General features: G+C 36.2%; 4 protein-coding genes across 4 annotated transcripts; 2 read left to right on the top strand and 2 right to left on the bottom strand.

Annotated features, from left to right (window-relative positions):
* Window positions 1–4,637, top strand: LOC110717444. Its single transcript, XM_021896142.1, has 5 exons — window positions 1–1,035; window positions 1,427–2,320; window positions 2,512–2,967; window positions 3,179–3,365; window positions 3,496–4,637. Exons 1-5 carry the CDS (start codon window positions 361–363, stop codon window positions 4,470–4,472), a joined length of 3,189 nt encoding a protein of 1,062 aa, XP_021751834.1. The 5' UTR covers window positions 1–360; the 3' UTR covers window positions 4,473–4,637.
* A 461-nt stretch (window positions 4,638–5,098) lies between these two features.
* On the bottom strand, window positions 5,099–11,715 carry LOC110717445 (protein NRT1/ PTR FAMILY 5.2-like). Its single transcript, XM_021896144.1, has 4 exons — window positions 11,170–11,715; window positions 6,862–7,079; window positions 6,206–6,762; window positions 5,099–5,983 (listed from the first exon to the last, which is right to left on the bottom strand). The coding sequence occupies exons 1-4, from the start codon at window positions 11,297–11,299 to the stop codon at window positions 5,155–5,157; spliced, it is 1,734 nt and encodes a 577-aa protein (XP_021751836.1). The 5' UTR covers window positions 11,300–11,715; the 3' UTR covers window positions 5,099–5,154.
* A 1,252-nt stretch (window positions 11,716–12,967) lies between these two features.
* On the bottom strand, window positions 12,968–17,093 carry LOC110717647 (protein NRT1/ PTR FAMILY 5.2-like). Its single transcript, XM_021896400.1, has 4 exons — window positions 16,146–17,093; window positions 15,038–15,255; window positions 14,244–14,809; window positions 12,968–13,970 (listed from the first exon to the last, which is right to left on the bottom strand). Exons 1-4 carry the CDS (start codon window positions 16,261–16,263, stop codon window positions 13,130–13,132), a joined length of 1,743 nt encoding a protein of 580 aa, XP_021752092.1. The 5' UTR covers window positions 16,264–17,093; the 3' UTR covers window positions 12,968–13,129.
* Window positions 17,094–17,455: 362 nt separating this feature from the next.
* Window positions 17,456–22,089, top strand: LOC110717411 (cyanate hydratase-like). Its single transcript, XM_021896097.1, has 4 exons — window positions 17,456–17,866; window positions 20,295–20,366; window positions 21,021–21,129; window positions 21,762–22,089. Exons 1-4 carry the CDS (start codon window positions 17,592–17,594, stop codon window positions 21,795–21,797), a joined length of 492 nt encoding a protein of 163 aa, XP_021751789.1. The 5' UTR covers window positions 17,456–17,591; the 3' UTR covers window positions 21,798–22,089.
* The last annotated feature ends 924 nt before the right edge of the window (window positions 22,090–23,013 follow it).

Raw genomic sequence — 23,013 nt, 5'->3', positions numbered from 1 at the left:
ATCATAATTAACACCTTTACTTTCCTCATTTTCCTCAAAAATTCAACGTTGTTTTATTATGTCAAAATTAACCATCAAACACTTGTATGTTAATCTCTCTTCCCATAATAATGGCTTTCTTTGTCAATGCTCAAAATTGTTGTCATATCCCACAATACAGCTAGCCCACCCATATTTTTTCTTGCACACTTTTTATAAGGGAAATACTCTATCTCTTCCTCCCCTTTTGTCACGCCGGATAACTGACGTCGATTCGTGTTGTTCGAGTCCATCTACCACCCCTCAAGTCGATCTTGTCCCACCCCACCCCAACTAGACCCCCATTGAGCCGTACACTATATTTTTTATCATACATCATTGATGGGTTACCAAAGTCGCCGCGACTCCCAACCAAATCTACCCTCTCACCAACGCCAAGGATCATCATGCTCCACCCAAGACCTAGAGGTCGACCTTACATGGCCGTTTGGAAAGCTCAATGGGGTCGATAAGGATGACATTCGTGAGACTGCCTATGAGGTGTTTTTCACCTCGTGCAGGTCTTCCCCCGGGTTTGGGGGAAGAACTGCCTTGGCATTCTATTCACATAACAATAACAATAACAATAACAATAACAACAACAACAACGATCATTATTATGGAGATAATAATGGTCATGTTAATAATAATGGTCCTGGGTCTCCAAGTTCACCAGGGTCAACGCGCGGCAATGGGGTGGGGATGGTGACAAATAGTAAGATAAAGAGGGCGTTGGGATTGCGGACTCTTAAGCGAATGCCTTCTAGGAGATCATCCCTAGGCGGAGCCGTTGGTGCCACAGGGTCTAACTCGGGTGCCGGTCCATCTTCACCTCATGCTTATGGACATGTTGTGCATTCACATAGTGCTAGTATCCCCGGGATTTCATTCACCGTGCCTAGTAGAACGTCTCGAAAACCTCTAACATCCGCGGAGATCATGAGGTTACAAATGAGGGTCACTGAGCAAGGTGATAATAGGCTTCGTAAGACGCTTATGAGAACTCTTGTTGGCCAAGTATGTACTATATTATCTATGTTCTTTACTTCTTTACATCGACCCTTATTCACCAACATAATACGTTGCTACCCTATTTTCTTTGTTTTTACAATTATCTCTCGTTTATAAGTAGATTATATTCATCATATCAGTGGCAAAGTCAGAAACTTTTATTAAGTGTGTTTATATGTAAAGATTTAGATCTCGACAATATGTATTGATAAGGAGACGTACATCATGTTTGACCCATAATATACTTTCAAATAATAACATGTTTGTCAATTAATTAAGCTAGTATTTTTGATAATATCCCTAGTATACAAAGGATTATATAGTAAACTAAAGAAAATAATATTACCTCAAAATAAAACTTATGTTAAAAATTTTGGTTGAATTTAATTTGTAACAGATGGGCAGACGAGCAGAGACAATAATCCTTCCACTTGAGCTACTACGCCACTTAAAACCATCAGAATTTCGAGATCATACTGAGTACCATTTTTGGCAAAAAAGACAGTTAAAGATTCTCGAAATAGGGTTAATTCTCCATCCATCGATCCCACTTGAGCAGCGTAACTCTTGTGCTACGAAATTAAGAGAGATCATACGACTCAATGAAGATAAGCCTATTGACACAAGTAAAAATTCGGAGACAATGAAGCAATTATGCAACTGTGTGTTGTCCTTGGCATGGCGTGGGGCGAATGGCAATCCTACTGATGTATGTCATTGGGCAGATGGACACCCACTCAATCTACACCTTTACATTGCATTACTCTATTCGATATTTGACATCAAAGACGAGACTGGTGTTTTAGATGAAGTCGATGAGTTAATGGAGTTGATGAAAAAGACATGGACTACCTTTGGGATTACTAGGCCTGTCCACAATTTATGCTTCACTTGGGTGCTTTTCCAACAATATGTCGTAACAGGGCAGACCGAACCTGATCTTTTATGCGCGACATTGACTATGTTGGTTGAGGTGGCTAATGATGCTAAGAAGCCGGGAGATAGAGAGGAAGCTTATGTGAAAACATTGGCTTCTGTAATGAACTCGATTATTGGATGGTCAGAAAAGAAACTACTTAATTATCATGAGGGAATCTGTAAGAGTAATGCTCATGTAATTATGGAGAATCTACTCCCTTTGGTCTTGCAGGCAAGGAAGATATTGGATGAAGATGTATCCACTACCATTGCTGCTAGGCAAGAACAAGGAGAGGGGAAGGAAACACATGAGTCCTCTGGTAATCGAGTTGATTACTATATTCGTTCCTCAGTACGGAATTCATTCTCAAAGGTAAAGAGATTTTAGATAGTGTATGATTGCTAATGTACAATATTAGTTTAGTAAAATTAATTTCATTTCAGTAAATTAATTTCAGTTCAGCAAAAATAAGGTTAAGTGAACAGAGTCTTACAGTCCTAACTTTTGTTACAAATAAACTTTTATGCTAGATAGCTTAACATACATACTATAACATGCTTCAGATAGCAGAAGGCATGAATATAGCCAGTATGCAATTAGAGGGAGAAAAGGAAGTTAGCGAAGCACTCGTATCTTTGGCACAAAAGACAGAGGAATTGGCTGCAAAGGAGAAGGAAACTTACAGCAGCACTCTAAAAAGGTGGCACCCAGTGTCTGCAGCAATAGCATCAGTGACATTACAAAATTGTTACGGCGCTATATTGCAACAATATCTAGCTGGGGTATCGATGCTCACAATAGAGGCAATAAATGTGCTTCATAAAGCTGGAAGACTTGAGAAAGTTTTAGTGCAAATGGTGGTTGAAGACACTGTTGATTGTAAAGATGGAGGGAAGTCCATTGTTAGAGAGATGGTCCCTTATGAAGTCGACTCTGTCATTATAAGGCTTTTGCGAAAGTGGATCGAGGAGAGACGACGTAAAGGGAGAGATATTCTTCAAAGAGCCAAGGAAACTGAAGTAAGTTCAAGTACAAATTCAAAGATATATACAAGTAGTTTTTTCGGCCAAAATTATACCCTTTAGTTCATATTCAAAAATTAGTAAACTCAATTCCTTAACAAAAACAAAAAAAAAAAAAAAAAAAAAAAATAGATTTAATCTCAAACCTTATGTAATACGAAGTATAGATTAGTGTTACTAAATCAATTTTTTTTTTTTTTTTTCTTAGACATGGAATCCAAAGTCTAAAGCAGAGCCATTTGCACAATCAGCTATTGAGCTTATGAAAATAGCTAAAGAAACTATTGACGATTTCTTTGAGATTCCAGTTGGTCTTTCTGATGATCTAGTCCAAGATCTTGCCGAAGGTCTCGAACGTGTAATCCGAGATTATACAAGCTTTGTTGCTAGTTGTGGTAAGAGCCTTTTGTTAATTAGTTCATTCAACAAACATGAAATTCATTCTTTGTTGTAATAACATTTTGTCAACACTTGACATGTTTTTGTTTTTTTTTGTTTTGTTTTGTTATGACAATATCAATAAAGGAACAAAACAAAGTTATATCCCAACACTCCCTCCTCTAACTAGATGCAATCGAGATTCAAAATTTGTCAAACTTTGGAAAAGAGCAGGTTGTAGTGTTGGTATGCAAGATCTCCACCATTACATGGCTGCCATCGAAGGTCATCATGCACGCCCATCGACTAGTCGTGGCACCCAACGCCTCTACATCCGCCTCAACACCTTACATTACCTTTTATCTCACCTCAACTCTCTTGACAAGACACTTGCCCTCTCCCCGCGAGTCAACCCTAATACACAAAAGCGTTACCCTAATAGTCAGAGAAACTTGGGAAACTCTGCTACATACTTTGATCTTGCTCGCACCTCAATGCAAGGCGCTATACAACATGTTGCTGAGATTTCAGCCTACAGACTAATCTTCTTAGACTCAAACTCCATTTTCTATGAGAGCCTTTATGTTTTTAGTGTGTCTAATTCAAGGATTAGGCCTGCTTTGAGGATCCTTAAGCAGAACCTAACTTTATTAGGCGCGATTTTGATTGATCATGCTCAACCACTAGCAGTAAAAGAGGTGATGAAGGCATCATTTGAAGCATACTTAATGGTGTTGCTTGCAGGAGGGTGTACTAGAACATTTTGTAGGTCGGACTATGAGATGATTGGAGAGGATTTCGAGAGCTTGAAAAGGGTGTTTTGCACTAGTGGTGTAGGACTAATAGCCGAGAATGAAGTGGACAAAGAAGCCGAGGGGGTGCAAGGAGTGGTTGATCTTATGGGACAGTCCACAGAGCAACTAGTGGAAGATTTCAGCACCGTGGCTTGTGAGAGGAGCGGTATGGGAATGAACGCGACAGGAAAGAAACTACCAATGCCACCAACAACAGGAAGGTGGAATAGATCAGATCCCAATACAATACTGAGAGTATTATGTCATAGAAATGATAGATCAGCAAATCATTTTTTGAAAATAACATTCCAGTTGCCTAAGAGGAGATGATAACAACAACAATAATGTTTGTAGGCTTGATGATGAGATGGAGAGTTTGTAAAGTCGGGTGGTGTTTACGTGAACATTGATAGAATAAAGATTGTTGTTCTTTTAAACAATTTTGCTGAAATAAAAAGATATAGTTTCATTTTGCACCAGATTATTGTGAAGGAAATTCAATTGTACAAAAGTTTATATCAATTATTGTATATCAAATTTCAGAGCATTAACCCTCCTATAGATAATTTTATATTTTTCGCGATTCTCTTATATCAAGGGTGAGAAGCTCAATCTTATTATCGAACATTAAGCATATTCAATAATCTTAAGCAATAAGTTAGGATTGATAAAACCTTGAAAACATATGCAATGATTCACATCTTCGTTCAATCTTTATTTCCTTGCTAATATGTTGAATTATCTCTATATATAATAGTATGGATGATCGATATGAAAAAATAATTGACTTGTTTCTATTTCCCTTTTCCTTGCAATTATATATCAACTATATTTCATTAATTGAACTATGCATTATACTCAACAATATATCAAAAAAGTTTGACCACTATATATACTCATTTAATGTAGAGTATCATAATTATTTAAGGGTACTTGTAGTAAATATAATACGATCCTAACACCAAACAAATGCCTTCATTTACAATTTTAAGCTAATTATTGAAGTACTGTATTAATCTTTAAGCACTTCCATGGAATTGGAAATTTCAGCCTTGTAAACATAGCATCTGGCTATAACCAAGAAAAGGAAGAAATTCACCACATTAAGTATCACGAATAATTCATAGTAATAATCAAGATGAGAGGCATTTAGGTTGTTCAAAATCCATCCTTGGTGTCCATGTTGTGCTGTGAGGCGCGAAACTGTTGATAAAAGAAAGCTGCTTAGATAATTTCCTATACCAAGAGTTGTAGTTGAATATGCAGTTCCAAGGCTCTTCATTCCCTCAGGAGCTTGATCATAGAAGAACTCAAGCTTGGCCACCTCAAGGATTGCATCGGCGACCCCCATGAGCATGAATTGAGGAAGCAAAATAAAAATTGACAATGGAAGTTGAGCACCACTCTCGACTAACCCATGTTCCCTTGCAACACTTAGTCTCTTCCTCTCTTCCAAAGATGATATTGTCATGATTATTATGTGAACGATTAATCCTAGTCCCATTCTTTGAAGCAATGAGATCCCTCTTGGATTTTGGGTAATTTTTCTCATCAATTTCACAAAGATTTTTTCATAAAAGACAATAAAGATGAGCATTGAGATCGTCATAAACCCAGTTAGGCTTGCAGGGGGGGTGTGAAACTTGCCTATGCTCCTATCGAGGGTAGTCCCTTGCTTGATGAAAAGGGTGTGTACTTGAGCTACCATAGTACTTGGGACTAAGGTAATGATCAAGATTGGAATCATTCTTAGCATTTGCTTCGTCTCCTCCACTTGTGTGACCGTGCATAGCTTCCAAGGATCTTTTGAACCAGTGAACACCGCGGCTTTGTTAAGGAACCTACACAAAGTTAAGTATGTATTAGAAGAAAGATGACTTTAAATGGTGATTTTGCAACTATGAATAAAACCATGTTAATACACACACATATATAAAAGTTTTATTCATCATATTTCCTATAATGTGGGCTGTTACATACATGTATTCCTTATGTCAACTAAGGTTACATGTCATAGCTATGCAAACAAGATAATTTAAGGCGAGTTTAGATTGTTCACTAACCTCAAGGAAGAAGTTAACTCGATCTTGAACTTCCCATGCTTTGCATACTCATCCAAGTCAAGTTCATACAATTGCTTAGTAAAAGGCGCTCTTCGATTTCTAATGGCAGCCACAATAACCTTTGCCATCCTTGTAACAGGACTACCAGTAGGTAACTTATGCCTATAAAATGGAGTTCCAGCTAAAAAGATTGAGAATGATATTGCAAGCCCAATAGAAGGTAGTCCATATCCCAAAGCCCAACCCACATTATCTTGGATGTAGACTAGGATTGTGTTGGCAAACAAGGTTCCAAAGAAAATGCTAAACATCCACCAATTGAAGAATGATATTTTATGGGCTTTCTCCTTGGGCTCAAAATCGTCGAATTGGTCCGCCCCGATGGTGGAGATGTTAGGCTTTGTACCACCAGTCCCGACCGCTAGAGTGTAGAGTGCACCGTAGAACACACCTAGTTGGAGTGGCGACACCTTCTTACAGTCGGACATTTGGGCTTCGTTGCATGGGGGTGGTTTTAGTCCAGGGAGTGAGACCGCTAGTGTTAGGACCGACATACCCTAAACAAAGGAGAAAAACAACGAGTAATATTATATATGTTAGTCACGTAACAACTGAGCATTAAAATCTAGTTATTGAAAATGGTTAGATTACTTTACCGAGAGATAGATGGCACCAGAAATAAAGAAAGTCCAATAACGTCCAAGGTGAGCATCGGCGACATAAGCACCTAAAATGGGAGTCATCCAAATGGTACCAACCCAGTTGGTAACATTGTTGGCTGATTGCACAGTTCCTTGATGGAGTTTTCTAGTCATGTACAACACCAAATTTGATGATATACCATAGAATGCCATTCTTTCAAACACCTCGTACGCTGCCAAATCACCATTAACCAAAGTCAAAAGTCAACAATTGTTAGCGATTTCTTCTACCTAGCTACTCAATCATTATTACTTATGTTAGAGATGGCAATGGATCTTGGATCCAGATCTGTTTTACAGGATCTGGATCTCCCAATTTTTGGACCCGATGGATCTGGATTCGGATCCGGATCCATTTTGATGGACCAAATCTGGATCTGGATCCTATTTTTGAGATCCAGATCCGGTTCGGATCCGACCCGTGGATTCTTTTTTAATTTTTTATATATTTATTATGGTATTATTTAAGATTTATATACTAATTAAGTTGACTAGTTTTATATAAATATAAACCTATAATTTTCTCTATTATTACATACTTTGTTTGTTATTATTTTATGAACTAAACTTTAATCAATTTTCAGAACAATGATTTAATTTTCCGTCAAATTAACAAAAAATAATGGTTGAATCATGTAGATGTAGTATATAAATTGAACTTATAAATATATATTTTATCTCCTTTTGCACAAACAAAACTTTTAAAGTAATAAATTTTTAAAACAAAAAAAATACGTATGGATCTGGATCTAGATCCGATGGATCTGAATTTGGATCCTAAAATTTTGGATCCGCGGATCCGGATCTGGATCTCACTACTAGAAATAGGCCGATTTCCGACGGACATGTTCCCACAGACACGTTTTTTCGTCGGAAAAATCGAAATTTCCGAGGGATTTTTGTTCAGTCAGAAATTTCCAATGAAATCAAAGAATCCACTGGAAATTTCCAACAGAATATATATCCGTCGGAAATTTCCGATAGAATATAAATCTATCGGAGATTTAAATTTTTCCGTCGGAGATTTAAATTTCCGACGGAAAAAAATTCCGTCGAAAAACTCCGACGGATTTTCCATCGGAAATTAATAAAAGAAAAAAAAACAAAACCCTACCCTCTTACCTAAACCGACAACCCCCTTCCCCTTATTTCATTTTCTCTATCTCTCTCCTTCTCCTACTTCTTTCTCTTTCTCTCTCCTCTTCTCCGCCTTTTCTCTCTCTTCTCCACCCTGTTTCTATCTCTTCTCCACCCTATTTCTCCTTCTTCTTTCCCTTTCTCGGTCTTTTTCTCTTCTCCTCCATTCTCTTTCCCCTTTCTCTCTCCTCTCGATCTTCTTCTCTGCTCCTCCCTCCTCTTTCTCCTCTTCTCTTTTTCCCTTTACCTTATATCTCTCACCACCACCGCCAACACTAACCATCGTCGCAACAACAACGCCACCAACACCGACATCAACAACACCAATTTCCGCCTTTTTTCGCCCTTTCTCTCTCCTCATGATGAAAACAAAGGTTTTCAGGTCAAATTCGACTATGAAAACTCTAGATTTAGAGCTTTTATGGTCAAATTTGGCCTCGTAAACCCAATTTCAAGGTTTTGTGTGGTCGAATTAAGGTACGTGTCTCTTATTTTATTTTTTTGTTGTTTTATTAGAATTTTTTGAATATACGTAGTTTATGGTTGTGGTGGCTGTTGGAGATCGGGTTTTTGGGGGTTGGGTCGGGACTGATGATTTTTTTCCTTTATTTTTATTTGTTAATTTTTGGGTTGTGACTGTTTGTTTCGGCGGCGGTGATGGTTTTAGGTGGGTGTTGGGGTGGTTTGCTGTGGTTCGGCTAAATTTGTTAAGGTTAGGGTTGTACATCTGGGTTCGTTTGGGTGGTAGATCTGGATTTGGATGGGTTAGGGTTAGGTGGGTAGGGGTTCTGGTGGAGGTTTTGGTGGTTGGGTAGTGGGTGGTGTGGGCTGGTAGTACGGGTTAGGGGGGCTGGTGTGGGCTGGTAGCTGGGGTGTGGGCTGGTGGTGGGGGGTGGTGGAAGGCGTTCTTTTTTCTTTTTTTTTTAAAGCATTTTCTGACGGAATTTCCATCGAAAATTTCCGGCGGAATACGATCCGTCGGAATTTTTCCGACTGACTTTTCCGGGCCGGGAAAATCTCCGCCGATAGACTGAATTCCGTCGGGAAAGTGTTTTCGACGGAAATTCCGTCGGAAAAGGCTGTTTTTCCTACAAAATGTTTTCCGACAACAGGGTGTTTCCGACGGAATTTTTCCGTCGATATTTGCCTGTTTTCTAGTAGTGTCTGGATCCGGATCCAATAGGGTCCGATCCGTTGCCATCTCTAATTACGTTACTATATTATCTCAATCGAATTCTCTCTTAAACTAAGAGGTGTACGATGTAATGGATTTAGGACTGAATGACAAAATCACGCTTTGATCAATACCATTTGTCTTTAATTTAACTTAATATTTTCACATTTAACTTCTTATAAGCAACCTTAATTGAGGGAGGCCTCTTGATGTAGTGGCACAAGAGGTCGTCTCGCATCCTTAAGGTGCGAGGTTCGATCCTCATCAGCAACAAATCCCACCACCTACTCCTAGATTTCCTGTGAATAGGAGCCTTCAGCTGGGGTTCAATTTACGTTACCGTGTAAAATAAAAAAATAAAAGCAACCTTAATTAAGAATCGTAATATCATTTTTCTTATGTTACGTACTTGTCAGTCAAAATAGACCCTATCACATCCACCACTATATAACTTGCCAATTGGTCAATGGTTACAAGTAATTAAGTGCTTCTACGTTCTAACTACATTCCAAAGTTATTGTGGTAGTGGAGTGTGGACCAACTTAATTTGAGCTTGACTTATTGCAGCTTGTTAAAAGCACAAGAAGATAAAGCATAAGGTCCATAAAAAAACAAGTTGGTGGACGGTGTGGAAGATTATATAAACTTGATCAACAAGTTTTGGAGAACTTAAATGGCATCAATCAGACAAGAATAATTACATAAATATATAATCGTTTTTAACGTAAAACACCTTAGATTCTCTTATATATTCAACTAGAACACATTTGATCGTATATATGGTATATTTAGAATCATAGTATTCTAGATTATTATGCACTCAATAGAATAATATCTTCATATAATTTAAATTCCGATTACATTAATTGAGGACGACTTTAAGAAGGTGACTATTTAACATCACCCATTATGCTTTAGTGAGGTGATATTTTGACCTACGAGAATAACCCTTTTTTTTCTTTCTTTTTTTTTTTTTTTATAACATAGAACAACATATATTATGTATCATCATATAAAATTTTATACAAGTAATACCGTTAATATTGGGCTACCGACCATGCCATAATTCTTCACAAGAATATTGTCACCATTGTGTAAATGTGTAGGGACTGAATTAGCAGAGACTGACCTACATGTAACATGGCTACATACATGCATGTTAAGTTGAAGTAGTCAACCATCATTAAGCTCTCAAGTCGCACATACACATACAATATGGCACGTAAATGTTGAGCTTGAATGATAGCAAGAACTTAATCAATGGACTAAAGCTAGCTACTTAATATTCAGGCCATCCATCAATATATAGCACAGGAAAATTTATTGGTTTTAACCACAAGAAGTTGCATACTTTGTATCTGTCTATATATATATATATATATATATTTTTTTTACAAGTCTATAAAATTATTGGCTGAAAAGATAAAGAGAGAAAAAAATCTGATAATAGAGAGGTCGATCGTTTGATGAATTAAACCATAAATTTAACCCGTTACACCATGTTAGCAACTATTATATCAAATTATATGCTTCATATGAGCTATTTGAGTTAATAGAATATCATAATAACTAAATTATATTAAGACTCGAAGTTAAATAACTAAAATAACTAAAGATATCATTAATCGTTTGATTAGGGTGACTTTTGAACCAAATAATTTTTAGCTATTTCTCTCATATAATACATAGATTCAATGAAATATTTTTTATTTAGATAGTACGAATTGTCTAGACTACAGTTTGCTATCAATACCCAAAAAATATGAAATACACCAATTTTTTTAATTATGTTCCAAGGTTCAAGACAAAACCATGAGAATTAGATAAATAAAGACTACAAAATTATATACTTCGTTACTTCGTACTGTATTTACCAAGAAATAATCCTACACATTTCAAGATTTATTTATTGTTAAAAAAAATTAACAAACAATAAAGATAAAACTACGTACCAACAACAAAAAAACAAGCTATCCAACCCCCACGTTTGGATCTACGAACAGGGTTTCCTCTAAGATCAACTGTTCCATCCTTTGTGTAATCATCACCACCGGCTTCTTCCACCGCCATCGCTGCCGCCATTATTGACACTATTAAGTAGTGGCTAAACTAGCTTAATAGAGCTTATATAAGCTTTTTGTGTAGATGTATAATGTTAGTAATTTCGTGTAAATTTTTTTCTAGGAAGCTCGCTCATTCCATGGTTGCAGGAGTTTATCTCTTGCTATTTGTACTGTTTTTGGCTCTTTGCAGCATTTTAATGTACTACGTATGTCTGCCTAAAATACGAGTATATCCACACTGTATATGGAATTAACATCCCTGACCCACCTTTTTATAGGCCAACACACTTGCAAAACGTTAAGTCGTTAACTGAGGTTAAGGTAATGAAGTAGTTGTATTGCTCCTACCTCGTATCCTTGAGGTTTAGGGATCAAACCTCATGAGACTCATTTGAGGGATTTTTCTTATCTCCCCCCTCAAATAAGCCCCCTTCTTCTTAAAAAATAAATAAATAAATAATTGCAAAACATTAACTTTACATACATGACTATCTCTGGAAAATATACTCCCTAGTCATATAACGTAGAAGGAGTATAAAGAGAATTCCCTTGTAAGAGGGGGCAAATTAGAGATCTCACTTGCTTAATTGGAGTGAAAATTGAACCCCTCTCACAAACGTGAAAGGAAAAAGGAGGTCCTCCAACTAGTAGGTCGACCTTGATTCTCAACGTATACTTTATCATGGTCAAAACTATTTTTAACTAAAACGGAGCAAGTATTTGTATAAGATACTATATTATCAAATGATAGACCTGGAAATCCTAATCCGACCCGTGACTCAAAAATGACCCGAATCCGAACTAACCTGAACCCGACCCGAAATTAACCCGAAACCCGAACTTGACCTGACCCGAAGTGGCCCGAAACCCAAAGTGACCCAACCCGATTAAACCTAAATAGATTGACCCGAATCAACCCGACACGAAGTGACTCGACCCAAATTGACCCGAGCCGAAGTGACCCGATTCCTGAAGTGAATAGGGTGAAATGGTGAATTACTTATTTAGAGCTTCTTTCTTTCCTAAGTAATAGGTACTCACGATTTTTTTTATTTTCTTAACGATTTTACTTTATTTTTCCAACTATTATTTAAAGTGAATTTATTTTGGTGACCCGACCCAAACTTGACCCGATCCGAACTGACCCGACCCGAATTTGACTCGACCCGAAATGACCCGAAATTGGTCCTAAAAACTGACCTGACCCAAACTGACTCGACCCTAACTCACCCGACCTGACTCGAAGTGATAACCAGAATTTGACCCAAAACCGAATTGACCCGACCTGAATATTTGCTGACCCGAAATTGACCCGACTAGAACGACCCATTCGGCAGGTCTATCAAGGACGTGTTAAGACTTGGTACAATAATGTGTATTAAATATAATATATTTGGCTTGTATATCAACTACATAATTAAAGACTGTTGATTAATTTCATATTTTCCTTACTTCTAAAGCTTTCCGAACTTCCGAAAACTACAAATTACTGTGTAATGTGTATTAGATATTTCACGTGTATTTGGCTTAGGGAATCAGTTAGGCTTAAATCAAATTGCCCAAAGCATGCTTTTCTTCTTTTAGTCAACAATTCAGTTCACAAGGACACAAACACAATGTCGAGTGGAGTTGGGTACAAAACCAAGTAAAATATCATCGATGTCAACAACTAGCTTAGTTTGTTTAATTCTTAGCACGTATTAAAAATATGAAATCAAATCTCGTCCACTTGTACATCAGTTATTTTTTATGACGTAATAAAAATATTCTATGATGTCAATTTCAATTTATGTGGAGGCAATTTACATTTCCAAATCCGGTGTTTCAATAATTTTCATGAAATAAACCGTCATTGATGCAATTCATCTCTAAGCACTTCCATTGAATCGGAAATTTCAGCCCTATAAACATAAGACCTAGCTATGAGCAAGAAAATGATGAAATTTACCACATTAAGTATCACAAAGAACCCATAGTAATAATCAAGATGAGAGGCATTAAGGTTGTTCAAAATCCAGCCTTGGTGTCCATGCTTGGCTGTAAAGCGCGCAACAGTAGATAAGAGGAAACTACTAATATAATTTCCAATACCTATAGTTGTAGTTGAATAAGATGTACCAAGACTCTTCATTCCCTCAGGAGCTTGATCATAGAAGAACTCGAGTTTTGCCACTTCTAGGACTGCATCAGCAACCCCTAAGAGAACGAATTGAGGGAGTAAAATAAAAATTGTTAAAGGAAGTTGTGCACCACTTTCAACCATACCATGTTCCCTTGCAAAACTAAGTCTTCTCCTCTCTACTAATGATGAAATTATCATGATGATTGTGTGAAGGACTAGGCCAAGTCCCATTCTTTGAAGCAATGTAATCCCTCTTGGATTTTTGGTTAGTTTTCTCATGAATTTTACGAAGAATTTGTCATACAGAACGACACAAACGAGCATTGAGAATGTTGTAAAGCCGGTTAGGCATGCTGGTGGGATGTGGAACTTGCCTATTCTCCTATCCAATGTAGTACCTTGCTTGACGAAAAGGGTTTGTCCTTGAGCTAACATCGTGCTTGGGATGAAGGTAGTAATCAAGATTGGAAGCATTCTTATCATTTGCTTCGTTTCTTCCACTTGTGTAACCGTGCATAGCTTCCAAGGATCCTTTGAACCAGTGACTACCGCGGCTTTGTCTAGGAACCTACAAAAAGCCATGTATTATAGATAATAGATGATTCTATTATCATAGTGTCTTAGAACAAAATCTTTACGCAAAATATGTATAGTTATGCATAGTAAAATTTTGCAATCATAGCCAATATCTTATCTACATAATAGTCCATCACACAAATATGGTACGTCGAATATAATTGTCATAATATATAACACCTTAATGCTACAAAAACAGTACTTTATACTGACATGCTTACTAAAAATTGAGATTGAGTTTCAAGTCATTATTTATATCACTAACCTTAAAGATGAAGTCGATCCCACTCTGTACATCCCATTTTTGGTGTATTCATCCAAGTCAAGCTCGTACAACTGCTTAAGATCACTAGGGAACGACGTGTTCCGGTTCCTAATGGCAGCCACAATAACCTTAGCCATCTTTGTGAAGGGACTTCCAGTAGGCAATCTATGCCTATAAAAGGGACTTCCAGATAAAAATATTAAAATGGATATGGCAAGCCCAATAGTCGGTAGCGCGTATCCGAGAGTCCAGCCCACATTGTCTTGGATATAGACTAGGATTGTGTTAGCAAACAAGGTTCCAAAGAAAATACTAAACTCCCACCAATTGAAGAATGAGAGTTTTTGGGCCTTCTCTTTGGGCTCAAAATCATCAAATTGGTCTGCCCCAATTGTTGAGATATTGGGCTTGGTCCCACCTGTCCCAACTGCTAGGATGTAGAGTGCACCATAAAAAACAGCTAGTTGAAGTGGTGAGGCCTTCTTACAATTGGACATTTGGGCCTCATTGCAAGGGGGTGGTTTCAGCCCAGGAAGTGATACTGCTAATGTTAGAAGTGCCATTCCCTATACCAAAAAAAAAAAAAAAAAAAAAAAATGATATAATACAAAATTTATGTTATGATCTTTTCAACTGAAATGAGATAAATTGATTTCGAATATTTTGAATGCTTTAGTTTGATATGTGTAGACGGTCTAATATGATAATTTGATTGAACTTTGACTGTATTTGTGTGGTTATATTATAAATAAAGATGTTATCAAGTGCGTTAAGAGATTAGAGAGTTATATTACCGAGAGATAAATGGCACAAGAAATGAGGAAAGTTCGATAACGTCCAAGGTAGGCATCAGCGATATAAGCACCGATAATAGGAGTCATCCAAATAGTGCCTACCCAATTGGTGACATGGTTGGCTGACTCCACTGTTCCTTGGTGAAGAATTCTTGTCATGTACAACACCAAATTTGATGATATTCCATAATATGCCATTCTTTCAAACACCTCATACACTGCATACAGTGCATAGTCACCCATAAATTATCAAATGTATGTAATTTTTCTATAGAAATCTTCATAGAAACATCTATTAAAAATTTTCAAACATACAATTTCCTAGCAGGATTCGAACCCGTGGTCTTACAACTTGACTTTCAAAGTATCAATCACAACAAGATGCGTAGTAAAAGCTAAGGATGTCAATTGTTATGCTAGTTGTATACATTGTATGTATGTCATTAATTTCATTAGCTTTGGTAATTATCTTTAGTTTTAGTAATTTGTTAATTCTATCCTTTATTCCTATCCTTTAGGTAAAGATATCAATCAATATATAGCTGTAGTCGTTGCTTTAGTCATAAACTCGTAAATAAATAAATGAACTTGTGACATCAAATGACCAAATGAGGCAACGGTGTTGTTAAAAATATAAATAATGAAAAACAAAAACCCAAAAACCAAAAATAGTAAATCATTCACTTTTTTTGTTGTTATTTATCAAAAACCTTATTTTCATTCATTTCAAGTTTAATAAGTTCAGATGAGTTCAATTCACATAGATGAAAATCACGTTAATAAAACACTCTTACAGTAATACCGAATAAGCTTTTAATTGCGTATTAGTGTATACTCTGTATAATTCAATTCCATAAATGGTATGAACGAAATACATTCGATTTTATTATTTCTTTTATGCTATATTGCTATGCATGACAACAAACACTCATGAGAAAGCGAGAAATTTTCAAAAGAACTAATCTCTCCATTTCATATTGATTGTATTAATTTGACTAATTATGTCTCACAAAAAAATTTCAAGTAGGAAGAACAATATGAAACGAAGAAAGTAAATAGATGAGTCAGCTATAAGAACAAGATAAGAGAGAGGAATACAAAAACATACCAACAAAAAAGTAGCAAGCTCTCCAACCACCACGCTTGGATCTACGAACAGGGTTGCCTTTGAGATCAACAGTTCCATCTTTTGTGTAATCATCAAATTCTGCTTCTTCAATAGCCATTGATAAAAGATGACTTTTAATTAATTGAATGATTGACTGTCTAATTGATAATTGCCTTTGGATACTTAGTTTTGTTTTCTTAAAGATACGAGATTGCGAGTATCTTGGGATTCCTATCTTTTAATGTTTTTGAACGGAAGTAGCTCCTTGGTTGTTAGAGGTTATATAGTATATTATCATTGTTAGGATTTTTGTTTTTATACTCTCAATGTGTTTACATGTATTTATATTTATCAATTACTATGCCACAGTGTCACCTCCCCTGAGGCACCTACCCTCGTTTTATAAGCCTATGACACATTTAGTATAAGAACAAGAAATAAAGATAAGCAAATGGAATAAAATAAGAATAAGATATAATAATATTGTTGTGAAATTAAACTAATTGACATAAACTATGGTTCGAATGGTCTTTAATGACGTAGATCATGGCTTTGAGCACCTTCATTTCTATTTATGTCACTTATTGTTTTGGAGTTCATGGTATGGTCAAAATGGTTTAGTAGTTTATGTATGTTTGTTTCCTCAATTTTAGGATGTTTGTTATTATCATAATAGCTCTGTATATATAATTAATAAAATGTACTCGTCAAAAAAAAAATTAATAATAAAATGTAGTCTTTTATCTTTTTGCTCTCAAAGCTCTACTAGCTCCTCAATTATGGCTGCTCATCTTCTTCTCTACTTGCTTTCTACTTCTTCCTTCCTCCCTAAACTCTCAAGTCTCAACTTCAACATGGATTAACAAAATATATCTTTCTTTTTTATATTTATTTTTTTATTTATGAATGACCCATGAATATAAAACTTAGTATGAATGAACATATTCATTTCGAAATTATTAGGTAAATGATACGAAAAATACTTAATTTACAAGTATATACTAGGTTATTAGCAAACTAGCTTTAAATATGTCTTGTATATATATGCTTATAACTTATTTGAATGTGAATTATATGCTCGTTTCATCACAAGTCACGACCTATAAAGTACATCACATTTTATTATAAACGAACAAGTGATTTAAGTTTACACTACTCGATCTTTCTATATGATGAATACATCATGTTAAAATGTTAACCTTAGCATTACAGATAGGATTGTCGCTTGTAAACAGTCGCAACACGAGTGTACAAAACTACAAACCAAACATCGGTCAAACATAGCTTTCGTAGTAATTTTGTTAACTATTCCTTGACATTTAAAAAGCAAGAGTAGCAAAATTTATTACATACAACCACGCTAGTACACTACATATTTAATCGTTATCATCATTCATCTTCCCCGCAAATTCGTATACCTCATCCAATCACTTACTTGGCACAACAATGTCGTCGTCAGCATATACCTTATCAGTAGTAGAGAACCTTCAAGAAGCCAAGAAAAAATCTGGAAAATCTTTCAACCAAATTGCTTCTGAAACTGGTCTTACCAACGTTTATGTAGCCCAGCTTCTTCGACGCCAAGCCCAATTGAAGCCCGATACTGCCCCTAAACTCCGGGCTGCGTTACCCGGATTGACTGATGATCATATTGAGCATATGATGAGACCTCCTTTTAGATCCTATGATCCTGATTTGACCCAAGAACCCGCCATTTATAGGTCTTTTTCTCTCTCCTATTGTTATCAAATTTTGAAATTTGGTTTTGATTTTTCTGGGTTTTTAGTTTTATCATCTGGGTTATGTTTTAATTTGTTGATTATAAAGTGATTATGTTGGTGGTTATTGAAATTTGGGTTTGGTTTTTCTGGGTTATTAGTATTATCATCTGGGTTATGGTTTAATTTGTTGATTATTAAGTGATTAGGTATTTGATATTGAAAAGTGGGTTTGGGTTTTCTGGGTTATTAGTATTATCATCTGGGTTATGGTTTAATTTGTTGATTATGAAGTGATAATGTATGTTGTGGATTATTGATTAATTAATTGACCTATGTAATCTAATTGCATTAAATTATTTGATTTTCTAATTAATTTTTCTGGGTTATTGTGTTGATTGTTTGCTATACTACCAGTCTACCACTACTGAGATCCAATTTGGGGTTTTGTCTGATATGTAAGTAATTTTATTTGGCAAAATTTTGATTGGTTTCGAAGGATTAATAAATCGATTTGCCTAGTAGATAAATGGAGATAAATTTACTTAAACGGTTGTTTCACCAAATGCCACTGAACACTTTAATAATTTACCAAATGCCATCAAAGTTTTCAAAATTCACCAAATGTCAACGAGTTTTTAAAAAATTTACCGAGTGTCATTAATAACTAACGGCCGTTAACTCCGTTAGGCATTAGGGTTTAATCATGACCCGTGTCATGATATGATTGGTTCAATTTAAAACAAATCTTAAAAAAAAAGAAAAAAATTTAATTTTTTTTTTAAAAAAAAAAATCCTAACCCTAACCCAGCCCCACCACCAACACTGCCGCTGCTGGCAGCCCAACCCCAGCTGTCGGTACTCCCTGCCCCACCTTCACCGTCGAAACCAGTCCAACCACCACCCCTAAAACCAATGACTTAGCGCCTTCTGCTTTTTCCCCTCACGAAAAAACACCCAGCGTTTTCCAACCACCGCGCAAAACCACCCCTCCTATCCTCCACCCTTGAAATAACGAAATCGGCCATAGAAATCGACCATTCTGGATTTTCATGGTTGATTTCGGTCGTTTGAGGGTGAAGGGTTTCCATGGTCGGGTTTTATTCTGGGTTTCCATGGTCGGTTTCGGTGGCTACCGTGATGCGTCGTGTTGGTGCGTCAGGCTGGGGCTGGGGCTGGGGTGGGGGTCGTCGGGCAGGCAGAGTTCTGTGGGTCGTCGTCTGGAGTCGGGCAGGCGAAGTTCTGGGCATTGCGTGAGACGGTTGCGGTGGCTGGGGTGGTTTTCTCGGGAGGAGGAAAGGGGGATTAAGTGGAGTCGACGGTTTTGGTGGGGTCAAGGGGTTCCAAAGGGAGGTTAAGAGGTCAGGGAGGTCAAGATAAATTATTTTATTTTTATTTATCTTTTTTTAAAACAAATAACTTACTAACATGTGTCCACATGTGTCACGATTAAACCTTAATGACTAACGGAGTTAACGGCCGTCAGTCATTAATGGCACTCGGTGAATTTTTTAAAACTCGGTGGCATTTGGTGAATTTTGAAAACCTTGATGTCATTTGGTGAATTATTAAAGTTTTAGTGGCATTTGGTGAAATAGCTGTTTGCTTGCTTAATTTTCTGTAGAATGAAGAAATTTTTAGAGAAATTTTTGAGTGAGATGGAAAGTTATTAGGGTGACATGCGAGTATGTGCTCCAGTATGATGTGGCTAATATGAAGTATTCATGATGGATTGAAAAAGTTTGAATTGGTTTATAGAAGTTTTTAGTTCTATTTGTTTAAGTCTGATGGAGTAGAACAGCTGTAAAATTACTATGCACCTGGGTTCGGCTGATGAAAAGTTAGGCTAGAAAATCAATTGAATGGAGTAGTTTGTGCAGAATTGGTATTAAGCATGGTCTGGTACTTTAGTGTTTGGAGTTGTTTTGGTTTATGGAACAGAATGTTTATGTGCTCTTTATTCAGTTGGTTATTCTTGTTGGTCTATTTATTATTTTCTGTGGCCGTTGTGGATGTTGCCGCCATAACAAAGCGAGCTTAACCATGTACTAGCTAGAATCTCCTTTCTCCGGTGATCTTGATATCGTTGATGCGCCTGTGGTTTGAAATGGGATGATGAAATTCCTATGATTATCCTTGATAATTCTTTGCTGGGTCTTGCTTTATAATGCATTTTTTTTTTTTTTTTTGAGGGAGCTTTATAATGCATTAACCAGTTACACTATGGACTTTTTCTCTGCCACCCCTCCCCCTCCAAATATTTATAAAATTCCTACTTGTTTATTTTAAGACTAATATGATCCAAATTCCTGATAAAATATAAAAATCTTGTTGCAAAACTTTGTTTCAACCTTCCTTTTAGTTTGTTTCCGCTTTAATAAGGCATTGATTTCCGTGTATTCTTTCCTTTTTAATAATGCCATGTCTACAGGTTGCATGAAGCAACCATGCATTTTGGTGAGAGCATAAAAGAAATTATCAACGAGGAATTTGGTGATGGCATGTAAGGATCTAACTCTACTCTTGCTCTTAGTTCATATACTGCATATGTGCTCTATCTCTCTTCTCTTTGATTGCTATATTCGCTCTGTTCAGCTTACCTTATTGTGGAATTTTGAAATGTTCGTGTATAGTTGACGGTTCTATTTTTTCTGTTTCCTTTGGACTTATGCAAATGTGGATTAAAGAAATGCTGACTATCGAATGTTTAATCCCAATTACTGACTAATTTAAGCTCCTCCAAAATAAGAGGGTTAGGAATTAGGATACGAGATAATTGATCCCTTATTGTAATTTTAATCATCATATAGATCGTCTTTCAACTAGCCAATGGTATAACCGTTATAACTTTTGGGCCTTCTTGCAAAACTTTTTTTTTTATAGTCGCTATTCTAGATTAACACAGACTCATTCAGCAGTTCATGTTTACTAATTATTATACAATCAATTGAACTCTTATACATTCTCCATCCACTAGACATGTTAATCTATCAAACCTAATGTTATGTCTGCAATGTACAAATTATTACTCTTGCTCTCAATATGGCTCAGGATATAAGTTGGTCATTTGTTGTTGGCTTGTCTTTGATTTACTCTGTACTTATTTTCCATGCTTGTGTTCCATATTGGAAATATTAAATTTTGTTTGCTTGTTTAGCATGTCAGCCATAGATTTCTATTGCTCGGTCGATAAGGTCAAAGGCGTTGATGGAAAGGACAGGGTTGTGGTTACCTTTGATGGGAAGTATTTGCCATACACTGAGCAGGTCAGTTGGATTTATCATATTCACTTTGTTTACGATTACAAAAAGGTCCATTGAAAGTTTGAAACATTCAAATACCTTTCTTGTTGTAGCCTGATACTAAATTTAGTTTTTTTTTAGATGGAAAGACTAATTATGTACAAATAGGGGGTTTAAATGGTTATAAACTTGCAAATTTGGCCACTGTCATTAGTTTCATACTATTAGAGTAAGCTAATTGGGAAAAAGGTAATGGATTTCTTGGTTGTAATTTGGTGTGGGATCATCCATATGGATGCCTCTAACTCACTATCTTAGGATGTCTAAGATGGTGCTTTACTAGAGCATCACTTTGGATTTGTCGATATTCCTCAGCAATCGTCACCATTAACGCCCGTATTTTTACTTGGTAATGAGTGATAATGCAGTCCTTGAAAGAAATGCTTCTTCGTAGTGGTGTTACCTCTTCTTAGATCTTCACACTGGGATTATGTCGTATTACACTAATTTTTTTGTTGCCATTCCCTGATGCAGAGCATATTATTACCTTACTCCAAACATATTATCTCTATTCCAGTTTGTTTGAATTAGTTTCATTTATATGTTGTTTGACATCTACTCGAAATTAACATGTTTGCATTTTCTCTAACTGCCAGAAGTCTGAGCACATGCTATCAAGACCAAGGAATTGAGGACAATGAAGAATCCTTGTACAAAATTGTTCTGCCCTGTCATTTGATGTAAATGAAGTCATATTCATCAATAACGTTTCAAGTTCTGAGAGTACTCAATTGCTGTACCAAAAACATTGATGTGTTGTATCTACTTAAGTAAGCTGTTTTGTGAAAAATCATTGTGTCAATAATGCTATTGGGAAACACTAATGCAATTAAAATAACTTCTCTTGTTCGTACTAGTTCCTTCCGGTCTTGAAATAAAATTGGTGTGGCAGTGGTTTTGCCCATGTCTTTCTCCCTTTCGAAACAAACTCAGATAAGCTACATTTAAATTATTTTGTGCTTGAAAATTTTCAACTCCTTTTATGTTAAAGTCTGGAAGATGAGGGTGTTTTGATACAAATACAGTATATGGAGTAATGTATTCGTCTAACACCTACTCCGTACTTCGTATCTATCTTACATGGCATAAAGTTACATGGCATACGGAGTATCATATTACCCTTATAGAAGAGATTATGTATGTACAGAGTAGTACTTGCTGTATATTGTGTGAAGTATAATAAACACATATTGTTAGTAATATTTACACCCAAGACAACTAGTTTAGTTGATTAAAATTTTAAATGTATTTTAATAGAATATACAGTGCTCAAGGTAATTTTGTATACACCATTATAATTCATGAGTCTCTCTACATGTGAAATGATCAAAAGTCGGGTCGGACTAGACTTTCATCATACTCCGTAATAAAAATGTCCATGTTCAGGTATGGTTTCGGATCAAATTGGGCTATACATACTGTAGTCGATAAATCTACTTCACCAAACTACCTCCCAGAAAAAGAAAAAAAAAAAAAACCGGGTCAACCCGAATAGAAAACAGTACGGAGTACGTATGGCTCTCATCCATCCCTGAAACCCTAACAAAAAACGCAGCTATATAACATCTCCCCTTAACCCTTTCCCAATCACTCGTCTCCGCCATCTTCATCTTCTTCCTTCACATTTCTCTCTCCTACTAAATCAAAACCTATTTTTCCGTAATAAATCTCAGCTTAATCTTTTCAATTTTTTCCTGCTAAAATTACCAGTAATTTTCTAAAATGATTTTTGTGATGATTGATTAGATTGAGTCCATCTTGGCAAAGCTAGTCGGCCTTTGGCGATGACTAATTTTGAATGCTAATGGACTCATATTAATTCTCTTATTTTACATCTCCTCCCTGTTC

The sequence above is a fragment of the Chenopodium quinoa genome, unplaced genomic scaffold, assembly GCF_001683475.1.
Source record: "Chenopodium quinoa cultivar QQ74 unplaced genomic scaffold, ASM168347v1, whole genome shotgun sequence".
Classification (NCBI taxonomy): Eukaryota; Viridiplantae; Streptophyta; class Magnoliopsida; order Caryophyllales; family Amaranthaceae; genus Chenopodium; species Chenopodium quinoa.
The sequence above is the reverse complement of the archived record's forward strand: the minus strand, read 5'-3'. Positions and strand labels throughout refer to the sequence as shown.